The 12,856-nt window shown below is 41.4% G+C and overlaps 1 protein-coding gene across 2 annotated transcripts in view; it reads right to left on the bottom strand.

The window, feature by feature from the left end:
• CALD1 (caldesmon 1) overlaps positions 1 to 8,953 on the bottom strand; it is a 98,813-nt gene extending 89,860 nt beyond the window's left edge. Inside the window, exons 1-2 of one of the 2 annotated variants that reach the window (XM_027747449.2) lie at positions 8,739 to 8,953; positions 7,919 to 8,030 (exon numbers count right to left, since the gene is read on the bottom strand). In XM_027747449.2, coding sequence (XP_027603250.1) covers positions 7,919 to 7,989 — 71 coding nt within the window. In that variant the 5' untranslated portion in view covers positions 7,990 to 8,030; positions 8,739 to 8,953. The remainder of the gene's footprint in view (positions 1 to 7,918; positions 8,031 to 8,738) is intronic. The other variant, XM_027747454.2, reaches the window with a different exon arrangement.
• Between the last annotated feature and the right edge of the window lie 3,903 nt (positions 8,954 to 12,856).

Raw genomic sequence — 12,856 nt, 5'->3', positions numbered from 1 at the left:
TAAGCAACTGAGAGCTCGATTATATACTTTCTGTCTAGGAAGAAATACAGATCAACTGGGTTTATTTAAGAAGAGAGACTGGGTTAGGCATCTAATAAGACTTAGAAATAGCTCTGGGGCATTTTCCTGACAACCGAATACTGGCTGTCCAGATTACTGAAGATGAGGGACGGTTCTGCTTAGGAAAGACTGACAAAAATAGACCAGGGATGAAGAACTGAACCTCTTTTATTCTGAGTCAGTTTAGAACAGTGTCTTTGGTCTCTGTTTTATGGAGTTAACTGAAGGTAACCTACATGAAGGGCTGAAGTGCTCCTTACCAGGGAACAGAAAATGCTGCTGGGGAATCTGAGGTTCTGTGTCTGCCTCCAAGGGGCATACGTAGCTACAGTCACAGACATCACACTGCTCCACTGGGGCTGGTATGGGAAGTTTGAAGGCTCTCTGCCTTCACAACCTTAGGTAAATATTCAGTTAATGCAGCTTTTTTGCATCTCAAGTATCTGAAGCCTTTTGTGTGAGCAAATTCAGGGTGCAGATATGATTTACACTGTTTGAAGGTGCAATGAGAGATGGACAGTGCTGCAAGAGCACTTCAGGCTACTCTGGCTTAATAGACTGCATACTGCCAGTTTGCATATAACATACTAAAGAGATGTTATTTTTCAACAAAACATGGCAGGAAAGCCACTGACACTTATTTGCACTGAATCAGCTACGTTCCTTCAGCCTCACGATTTTCTTTGTGCAATGCCTATGTTTTGGTCTAATTCTGAAAATTATGATAAAATATCGTGTTGTGTTACTCCTCACATGGTGCTCTTTTAAACAGGCATACTAAAATCATCAATAATGAGCACCAAAAGCTGTGTCTCCACGCCCATATTTATTAGGCATTTAAGTAAGATCCAGTTCATGAAGGACTTCAATCTAGTTAAAGCTCATAAATATACAGTAGGAAAAAAAGGGCAGACTTCCTTTTGGTGGTAGGTGGGTTACCTGGTTATAGGATTGGATTTCTCTTTTCACCTGGGAATTTCCAAAATTCCTTGGTGTTTCCAAAGCCCATGTGACACTCTGCTGAATGGGATTAAAGGTGGAGCATTTTGTTAGCTGTCTGGGTGCTAGATTTGGGCTGTCCTCCCAAAAGCTTGGCTGGTACAGTACATGTAGTACACAGATTATAGAATGATCCTGACATATATGTGGATTACTATATGAAATACTAAGGACCTGATTTTGTTGTATGCTTATGAATTGCAGTTGGTTTAGCTCAGTAAAGTTCATACTCTACATGTCTTATTTGAAAGAACAAAGCTTCTTTTATAAAACATTTCTTCACAATGATGTTAAAGAAAATATAATCTGAAAAAAAACACACAATGACTGTAAAATTATGCCGTAAATTCTACTGAGCTTTGCATAAGTTTGGTTATTTCCTCCAGGGCATTTGAAAAGCTACAATAGCAAAGACTTGTGTAGTATCCACTCTCACTTGAGAATGGCTGCAGTAGAGCATGCTTTAATGAGCCACTGGGTCATGCTTTTCTCTCTGGGTTTAAGAATGAGCTCCAAGAACTGCACGACAGCAATGCAGTGTGAAGGGCCAAACCCACCTCAACAATCCAAATATGTCCTGTCAGTCCTGGAGTTCAAGGCAGCTGTGGAGACAGGTTAACAACTGGAGCACTCTGCTTCAATTTTTTCTCAACTCTCACGCATTTCTGATCCTATTTATTCATTGTCTTAATATTTAACTCTTGGGCAGACGATGTCATGTCTCAGCTCTGCCAGAAGGTGAGTATTTTACAGAAAGACAAACAGAAACCCTCAAAGTATTTGCAGCTTCAGGATATATGAAGTTTGTGGAGACATAAAGCCACTGTAGTTTCTGTTCTAGTAGCAAAAGAGGCTTGGAATAGACAAGGGCACAGCCCTCAAGAGGACAGAGGCTGAACTTTTGGGTAAGCACGATTGTGAAATAAAACATGAACACTGGGAAATGATATGGTACACATATGCAGCCAGCTCCTCTTATGTTTATATATGTACTCATTGAAAACTTGTATTAAGATCATATTCTCCTTTCCCTGTACACAAGCCTGAACTGAAGCACAGTTGAAGCACTCTGGGAACAAGAAATGGGCAAGTCCTAATCTTTCGAGAAAAAAAAAAAAAATGGAAAGGAACCATTTATGTTCACTCCTAAACTCTCAACAGTGTTTCACATTTGTTACTAATGTACACCCTATACTAGGGATGATGCCAATGCAGGAATGAGAAGCAGCTTCAAAAGCTATTTGTGGTCATTCAGTGTTGATCTAACATGGACACACACTTACCCTCACCATCCTGGACAGGAAAAGGAAATTGTTTACTTTCTGTGGGTGACAAGGATGACACTTCCTGGCTCTACAATATCATTTAGATGCTATGGAAACAAATATATTCTGTCTTACCTCTCCAGAAGACAAGAAACAAGAAACATGCTTCTCATTGTCCTGCAAAGATGTACCCTGCTGGATTTACCTTCTTAACTTGGTGAATCAGTCCTTTGTATGTTTACCTGAGCTACATCAGACTCAACAGGAACAGTAAAATGTTAAATACCTTTCTGGTTCTGTACATGCCTCCATGGATCTGGACTGAAATTCGCTTGACTCCTTTTTCAGTCATACCGAGATAAGTTTTGGAAGTAACCACCTGTCCTCTTTTTAACTGAAGTTGCATTAAGTAAGTTACCACTTCAGGAGACTTTAAGCCTGCTGCAGGCTGCTGCCATCCCCGACCTGCAAGCTGGGTTATTTCCATGAGCATTCCCCAATCCACATCCAAGAATATGAACCACACTGCCTTATAAAACTGTTTAAGTGAGAGACTGGAAGGAGTTTGCGATTGAGCCGTTGGATCCTTTTTCTTTTTGTTGTGGGTTTTTTTTTTTTTTTTTAAAGAATTTTTAACTACTGCCTTTAATAATCTATGAGGAACTATACAGCTTTAATGGCAGTGTTTTTCTGTATGTCCTACTCACATGCCCTTTTTAGGGTATATTTAGTAACATCTGATTGGTCTGCAAAAAGATGAGCCCTTTAGTCAGGACAACTGTGACCCCTGTCAAGACATTTTACAGGATGGATTTAGAGAGTCTTTTCAGTGATTTGTGATTTGATGCTAGATAGCCACTTCTCTTTGCCCTATTTTTACAACAGGATGACCTACACCTCTCCTTCCCCATGAAATGACCTGCAGTCCCTTAGGGAAGAACATTATACAGGGCAAAGCTGTGGTTCAGATTCAAAGTTAAGCTTCAACTTAATGAAGACCAATCTGACAATGACCTTCCTGAAGTCTTCAGTCATGATGGTATGACAATGAAGTAAATTGGATCAGCTTCCTAGTACAATTAAAAAAAAACAAAACAAAACAAAACAACGCGAACACCAAGTAGAGGTGAAAATACATTGCTGGTACAATGGCAAGTCATCCAGTCATAAAACTGAGGCTTAAGTGCTACAAAGATTGACCTGAGAACTATTCTTTAGAGAGTTTAAGGGGCCAATTTTTTCTCTCAATTATGCTGAAGTCAAGGAAGTAGGTCTATTGTCACTTCAAGAAGTATTTCACCTCAGTTTTTCACTGCAGCTGCATGCAACTGTGGCAGACCAAAGTGCATCAGCAAGATAGAAAGCACCACTCCTCTAGACACACACACACTCTACCCAGCCCCAGGTTAAATTCTTCCAGTGTCAGTTACAACATCAAAATGACAAAACCCAATGGTTTTGTTCAAGAGAACATATTTTACTGTCTAGGAAGAGGCACGAAGCAGCAGGTGGTATTTGTTTTTTCCCTTGTTGAAAGTCAATCCCCTGTGCTTCAATTACATATGGGATTTTTCCTGTCACTTAAGTGCAACCCATTTCTGTAACAGCCCTGACACTCCAGCACAGTATGTACCCTGTGGCTGGGAAGGCAAAGCATTCATCCAGCTCCTTCAAGGCTGCCACTGAGACTGCCTCATAAATCAGCTGGCTGGAATAACTCAGGTAGGGCTTAATCCAAAGCCCACTGAAGTTGGTGGAAAGCTTCACACTGATTTCAGCCAGCTCTGGACTGATACCTCAGAGCCTTATACAACCATTGTCCCAGGCAAAGGACTCCCTCTGTCTCTGGGGAGCAGGACAAAGCCTTGGCTTTGCCACAGAGCAGTTAAAGATGTAACACATCCCATCACCCAAACGACTGGTAGGGTCATTTTTTCCCTGACCTCACGCCTGACCAATACAGACCAGATGAAAAATGCCAGGAGACTGGCACAGCCAACACTGCCATACTTTGTCCTGGGTTTCCCAGTCTATGCCTGAAAAGCCTTGCTCTCCCATGAGGTACAAGGGCTGCTGGGTCTCCGCCAGCCTCAGCACGTGCAATAAATCTGACAGCCTGGGAAAAAGCTGGACAAAGTCCCATATGTCTGCTGTTGGACACATGCCCCCTAGACAGGTCTGCAGCGCTGCTACAAATATGTTGATAGGCCTCCAGAGATCCAGACAAATATAAATAGTAAAAAAAATTCCGGCTGGACAAAATTTCTGGGTGGGCGCAGTGAGCCTTTGTGGGGAATCCTGAATGTGTGGGATACCTAGAAAAGGTAAGAGATTAAAATGCCAAAAAACCACTTGCTTTCTGAGTTGGTGTCAATTTGTATCTGAGTTGCCACAGTATGAACTACTAGCCAGAGCACATACCAAGGCTGAAACGCAATGTTGGTCTTCAAAAGACAAAACTGGCCTCTTCACAGGCTCAATCCCAAGCATAAGAACCCACAGTGCAAAGGCTACACAGCACAACAAAGCATCATTTCCGAATGACTTCTAATGGAAAAAAACCCCTAAAACACAAAGCCTAACACCAGACTTCCAGGACTGAACTTAGACTAAGCTTCTCCAAAGATTAGACTTAAATAGCTGGACACCAGTGGCTCCAGCATCACAGGTACTTGGGAATCTGGTGGCACATGTATCCTGACCAGTCCCAACATGGCCTCTGGCCCCTGGTAAAGGCACAGTAACATCAAGTCACTTCCTCTTGGGCATGTGGTGCATGAGTCCATGCTGCTACAACGCATTTTCACCCCTTGGTCTTTCTTGGGCACAGGCATCAGGCTGGAAAGACATGTATTCCATGTACCCTCATTCCAGGAAATGGCAAAATGTGTCACTGCAACTGTCTGAGCTACAAATACTGTTTGATGTGGTATGCTTGAATCTGGGGGTTTACTGTTCTATTCAAAGGAGTCTAAGCAGTGTCTGGGAGACCTAGCAAACATGTTACAGCCTACACAATCATCCATCTGTCCATTTTCCAATGGAAATCCTTACAACCAGTGGTGGTTTCCCCACAGTCAGGCTACAGCCCACAGTTGGAGAGCTGACAGAACATTTTTAACCTCCACACTGCACCTTAGGGCTCCACAATTTGCTTCATGAAATGCTTGAAAGCGTTCAGAGGAAAGCCTGCTGTAGCTCATGACACGTATGTGAACGTGTTGTGGTCGTATTTTAAAGGTAAATATGATCCTTAAATCCCTAAAAATCTGAATTCGCCAAAACCAATCCAGCATCACATATTTATTTGTTAATGACTGCCCCAATGTTGCTGCCTTTCACTAGACATGAGCAGTGCAGCGCAATGGGGACCAACACTGAGCTCAGCTCCTCCTCCACGTTACCTTTCCCTGCCGGAGAAGATTTTGGGATTCCCTGGTTCCCAGGGCCATGTCTGAATTTGAGAGCCAGGCTCCGCTTTTGCTAAGGCAAACCAAAAATAAAAAAGCCAGACTGAATTATTTTTAAGATCTCGAGATTTTTAAAGCAGTCTGATGACTTCAAAGGAGTCTGACTCGTGGTACTTGAATGCTTGGAGTTGGCAGCAGTGGAGGGAGTACAGCAAGAGTTAGTGTAGAGCAATTTACTGTTAAAAGGCTTCAAATGTGTGGGAAAGGCCATGGAGTGCATCTGCAGCAATTTGGGAGAAAATAGAGACACAGGCCTAAGCCCTTCTCTTCTGGCCAGGCTGCCATAGAGCAGCTCCTCCATGAAGACTACCACACTAAATCTCAACAAAGCCACCCTAGACATGGCTAAAACACTTTCCAAAAGCAGGAGTGGGATATATACCTGAAGCCCTGGATTTAAGCTTCAATAGTGGCAAAGGCAGAATCCTTACCCCCAACTCCCTGCTGTCTTCACAATCCAGCCATGGCTGACACCCAGGCCACCCCACAGCCTCTGCACACTCACATAAGAGCTTGGAGGTCTTCAAAGGGAAGTCAAGCAACACTTTTCTGTAGCAGAAAACACCTTCCAAACTACACCCCCCAGCACCCTCCACAAGCCACCCAGGGTTCCTATTCACAAAAAAAAAAAACAACACCTAAAATTTGAGCCTTGCCTTAAACAAATTTTCTTAAAGCAGAAGTGCACTGCAAGTATATAAACATCACGTGCTATACCATACACTAGTACGGGCTCTGCAGTCCCTCCCATGCTGCCCAACACGCACACACAGCCCCAGGCCCAGGGGAAACTTTCATGTCACATTTGCTGCTCTGCCTTTCAGGGATGGCAATGGCTGCACTGTGCAAAGGGAGGCTGCTGCCTCATTTCCCTTTGGCCACCACACTTCACAGGAGTTTATTTATCTGCCAGCAACGCTGCTGCTTTCCAGAGCTCATGGGTTCAGTGCATAGCCTGACAAGAGCTCACACACCCAGTTTTGCATGGTAGCACTTCCTTTGTGAAGAAAGTTAGCTATTGCATCTCATCTACCTGGGATTCCCTCCTCGCCCCCAAGTATCATCAATTTTCATTAGGCAGTTGCTGATGTAGCAGGACCTTATAAAAAAGTTCAAAGCAGGCATACAAAGCGTACTGCATTCTGCTGGCTTTCATTTAAAACTGCTCTGAAAAATCACTTTTCTTCTGTAGCATTCAGAATCCAAAACACCAGGATTTTGTCAGAACATGGGAAAGGACAGAAATGAAGTCCATATTCAGAATGAAGTACAAAAATGGGAACAAAATGTGCTTAAACCTAGCTTTTATTTCTTTAAATCAGCACAGCACTAATAAACTAAATCAAATCTTTATATCACTAAAGACTTTACAAAAATAAGTGGAGCCTGACTTTCTCTCTGCATATTCCAGTGCAAATCATTGGAAATCCCACAAAAGCAAAGAGAACTATACAAGTGTAAAACAGGTTAGCTACTGAAATGTCGTTCCCAGTATGTTCATGGTGTTTCTTTCATAAATTGACAACATCATACCCACATCAAGTTCTGCTTTCATTTTCACCAAAATAAATCTGTAATAACTGGTAGCAAATGCTGCCCTTGTTGCCCCCATAAAGTGACTATAAATGAATAAAAAGCGACAGGCAGTACAAACACAGCAGCAATTGCATACTAATGGCAGACAATTCACAAATATGCTATACTGCACATACCAAATCTATCTCAGCTTTCAATTATATCTTATAACTTTAGCATACATATTATCGAACATATATAAATATCTGATAAACACAATCCCTTCTGCACAACACCCACGTAGCATCTGAGCATGAGCTTTCCTATCAATGATTTCACACACCCATATTCCACCTTTGATGTTCACATTTATCCATATAACAAAATAACTAGAAGCCAGGACATTTACAACAGCCTAAGCTAATTAGACACTGGACACCCCTCATCTCTCCCACAATATTAACTAAAGCTATTTTATGGGACATAGACATTAACACAAGGACTCTTTGGTTAGCTGGAGCACACTTTGGAATTTGAGACAGAGATTCTCAAAGCTACTGCTAGTCAAAGGCGACCCACCAGCACCATTTTCCGTATGCAGTACCTCACCTCTCTGCTTCAAGGCGCATTTCCTCACGCTTTTGCCTCCTGAGTTCTCTGCGGCGTTCAAAGTCATCCATGGTGGGTGTTTAAGCGTTTCAAGCTCTGGAAAGATCCAAATCTGAAAGGGAGAGGATCACTTAGACGAGAGCGAAAACACAATGGATGTGTTTAAACGACCGAGTCCGTTTAGTTTTGCTTTGCTGTCTTAACTTTGCCGTAACTATTTTCTTTTTCCATCAAAAAATTTAACTTCCTCAGCATTGTTGAGATAAACAAGATTAATGAAATGTCTCGTAGGATAAACATAGCCCGTGCCTGCGTTTAGTTTCCTAGTTAAAATTAAATCAACATGCTTTAAGCAAGGACTGTATACATCTGCTAGCCGCAGACTAGCTATTTGTAACGTCACAGGTCTTTTCCACAAACAAAAGCAGCAATTCAGCGGGATTTTAACTTTAAGCTTCAAATTTTTCGTCAGAGCAGTAAAAACACTGCACGAGAGAGTTCTTATTTTCTTTAGTTTCACAGACAATTAAAAGTTTTGCAAAAGCGAGCCCTCGTCTGCCCGTTCCCAACCCCCCCCTTCATAAAAGAGGAAAAAAAAAAAAAGTGAAAAGAGGAGAAAACGAGACGAGAGGGAGAAAAAAAGGAAAAGAGAAAAAAGTAGGTGGAAAAACGAGAGTGAAAACAGAAAAGAAGAAAAATAACCCACCACTTTTAAGTATCACCCAACAGAAGCCAAACTATACACAAAGCCTGTTCAAAGAACAAAAAGAAGCAATATTTTTTTTTGTAGTTTAATTCACGAATTTTCCCCATGCCCTACCTTCTTCTTTAAGTTTTAATCCATGAAGTATTTTCCCCTTTACAGTTCTTCATATACAAAGCCTTTCCAGCCTTGGTTTATATCCCATCAAGCCGAGTATTACAGAATTCCCCTGCAGCCCCCAAACCAAAAATGACTACCAGAAAAGGGAAAGCTGTTCTCTTTTTGTCCCTGCTTTGTTTACAGAGCTGTCAGTGGTTAGTTAAACTCTGCCTGGAATCTGGCATTTAAGGCCTGCTCTAAGATTGCTTCCTGTGCAGGGCTGGAGGCCTCAGCTTCCTCTGCAATCCTAAACTCTGTGCTGCACTCCGAGGATTTCCACCCCCCATGGCTCCCCCCCCAAACCATGTTTCCCAGCCCATTAGTCCATTTATGCTGCAGAGAAAGCCACCGTGCAGATGCTGACTAAAACTTTCAAAAGTGGCTTATGAGATGCTTGCAGTTTAAAGGAAACAAAGCCAAGGTGCATTTGTAAGTTATTTGAAGCACTCTGTTTGCAGATGTTATGTTCCTTCCCGCCAGTGCAGCTTCCAAGTGTCCTCCACATAAAACCAGTGGCACCAGCAAAGCCTTGCATGGCTTAAGGGAATTCATGGCTTTTTTTTGACCCATTTTTCGGATTAGAACACTGCTGAGGGCAAGAGTTTTGGGAAGGTTATCTTATTAGTTTACTTTTCCTAGGGGTGTTTTTCTTTCTGATTTGTTCCTGGATTGCGGGGATTTAAAATTTTGTTGTTGTTGATGTGATTTTCATTGCATTTGTCTGGCTAGGGTTGCTTTGTGGAGGTTCAAAGGGAAAGTTAATTTTGCAAATCTGATAGAGACACTGCAATTGCTGCTGCTTGCTGGTTTGTTGTTTGGGTTTTTTTAACTCACAGTTAGACCATATATCTAAAAAGCAAGTTGTAATAAGACTTCTTTCCAATCTTATGTTCGCTTACTCTTACTACCACGTACCCCTTGAAAAACACTGAGCAGCTTATCTGCTGTCTTCTCCCAAGAAGTGTTTCCACCCCTTCCTACATGTGCCACTAAATCCAGCCTCAGTTCCTCTGCTAGAGGGCCTGTGAGTTGTAGAACTGATGTGGTTGCCCCTGGCTGAGACAAGGATCAAAGGAGGAATGGTACACTACAGAGCAAGTTCAAAGCAACATGTTGGGTTTCTGTGCACAGAAGGCAGATGACGGTGTCCGGAAAAACTAAGACTGTACCAGGCAGTAGCATTTATTCTGTGGAGTATAGTCACCATCAGGGATTTCAAATGTAAAGAGTTGACTGTTAGGATGACAATTTGTGTGCCAGAATTGAAAATCCCAAAGTTTTTTTCCTGCTCTACCTTCCCAAAGCAGACACGCTTTGACATCTGATTTATTTGCACCTTTACCACCTCTCTCCACCTCTGTTAAGGTACATTCTTCTTCAGCACAGCACCTGACTCTGTGCACCCACATTATACCCATCCACCCCTTCCCTTTCTACATGGTCCTCAGCACCATCTCTCATCTCCAAAAGCTCACGCTCTCTTCCTCATGAGGAAGTATGAGGAGGATAATGACAACAATCCAGAACTATTTCTGTTCCTCCTCCACTCTGGGACATTGCACAGCAGCAATAAGAAGTTCCCAGGTGCAGCAACCTTGCTCCATCCTCAGGATGTTTTACTGCTGTGCAGTGGAGATCAGATGGATGGTTGTCTTGGGAGGACATCTAGGGTTTGTTAAAGTGCCTCCTCTCAAAGGACTGAGGTCCAGCCACTGGATGATATTCAGAAGATTTGCAATCCAAATATCTTCTTTTTTCAAAAATTAGGCACCCATTGGGAAATAGAGATTAAGTCAACAGTACAACATTTAGTTAGCAAAGCTGTGTCAGTGCAAGAAAAGGAGTCATCAGTTCACTTGAAGAAGTCTACTGTTCGGTGCTGCTCACTGTCTTCCCAAAAATGATAGTCTTTCAGCCTTTGAGAACCACTGGACAATGACATCAATTGGTCTAAAAATGTTTCCTAAGTCCACAAAAATATATAATATACACTATACATTTTTTATATAGCGTATAAACTGTCTAAGATTCTCAGACAGTTCTTGCCTCTCAAAAATTGCTTTACTTATAGGTTAAGGTACCAATTATTTGAAGCATTTTCTACAAACTGTTTTTGGGAGCATGCACATTTTAATGTTTCTTTTTTTAAAATGGAAATTGTTCATGGGTGAAAACATCCTGGGACAAAATGTAACACACCACCCAGCTCCACTCCAGAACCTGCCTTCAGAACCACATGTGAAAATATCTCTCTCTGTGATCATCTCATGTGTGCAAAGAAATTTTATTTTTTTTTATTCTTTGATTGCATTTTTTTTCCTGTTACACAGTTCAATAATTTGGTGTCAGACCAAAAAAAGTTTCATTTTTCTGAAAAGAGGAAAACTGTCCCTAAGAAAACCATTTCAAATCAAAAGCAATGTTTCATTCAACCTCCAAACCCCCAAAAGTTCTCTAGCTTTATTTTAAATGTAAAAATTTTGGTTTTAAAAGTATGATGGAAAATATTTTGATATCTTTTTTCTCCAAATTATTTCCAGGTATGTTTTTCACCTAATTCAAGCAGAAGTCATCAATAATTTTAAAAAAGCAGAAACATATATATTTAGCAAATAGATGCAGATGTCTGAAACAGTTTGACCAGTGCTATTCCCCTGGCATCTACCCATATATGCAAATTACTGGAATATGGGATACTCTTACACTGTGAAAAGGTTCACCACAAAACTTATCAGTTTGTTGCTTCTACCTGAAAACAGGACCCTAGCATCTTTTCAACCTTAACACCACTGAAATAAGACTGAAAGAATCTAAAGTGGACACTTGAGAGTTTTCCACCACCAGACTCAGAAGAGGGACCTATAGAAAAATGCTACAAAGATCTTTGACCTTGCCTTTTTTTAGAAAAAAAAAGAAAAACCTCCCAGAATATGCTGAAGGTAATTCTTTCTCAGGACCTCAGGTTTTACACAGCCTCTCATACAAAGGTCTTCTTGGGGTCTCTGTGTCTTTTGATTCTGAGACTGAACCTTTACATCTCGGCATGTTTGATGAACCCTGTGGTCTTCCTGAAGACATACTGAGACAAAGAGATGACAAATAAGCAAAGTAACTTACCTACAACCTTTACTCACATTGCCACGTTACCTGAATCAGAATCACAGCAAAGTTTGTGCCCTTGCAAACACCACGTCCCTGCAAAAAACCCTCTTCATTTCAAAAGCTATACGAATCTATCCCTCCCTCTCTGCACTTCACATAACACCTCTGATCTTCAGTTGACTATGGTTTATTGCTAAAATGTGTTGGCTTTCACTGTCTTGCTAAAAAGTCCATTCTTCAAGAAAGGACGTTTAATCCCTCACAGAACAAGGCACACATATGCAAGTCCCACTCCCCTTTATGTTTCATCCCATGAGAGAGTTCAAAACTTTTTAAATCTTATTTCTTTAAGCTTTCATCAAGATATAAAATCAGAGGAAGGCACAGTTATACACAATTGTAAATGGCAACTAAGTATTTGAATAGCAATTTACTGGAATATGCTTTTTGAAAGCAAAAACATAAATTGGCTTGGTAGAAACGCATATAAAACCACATAGCTGTATAATTCCAGTATAGACAGTAAAATAACTTACTGCTCTGGCTCAGATTTAATGCTGTCCTCACCTTATTCCCAGCACTGGTTTCAGAGACAACTCAGCATCCAAGGGAACTTAAAAAACAGATGAGCCAGACTGTTAAAAAGCAAAAATGCGAACTGCTACTCAGGTCTTTGACAAACAGAAATGTCTTTCTTTCGAGACCTATCAGTCATCTTTCCACTACACAGAAAGAGCTTCCAGAGTGCAATGTTTACACAGAACCCCTGCACCCGCTTCAACCTAGTTGAGCCAAGAAACTTCAAGTCAAAGCATATTCCCTAATATAGCACGGCTGTGTATTGCACATGGTTCTACCCAAGCCATGTCTGGGCACGGCACTGTACAAGCACATGCCACCTTGCTTTCTTTGTAATGAGAGGAACCTTCTGCTAAATTTCCTAGCTTATCTAAAGACATCTGCATGCACCATGT

Source organism: Pipra filicauda, unplaced genomic scaffold, assembly GCF_003945595.2.
Source record: "Pipra filicauda isolate LSUMZ 115617 unplaced genomic scaffold, ASM394559v2 scaffold104_size2351352_pilon, whole genome shotgun sequence".
NCBI classification, from domain to species: Eukaryota; Metazoa; Chordata; class Aves; order Passeriformes; family Pipridae; genus Pipra; species Pipra filicauda.
This window is presented reverse-complemented; position numbering and strand designations above follow the sequence as displayed.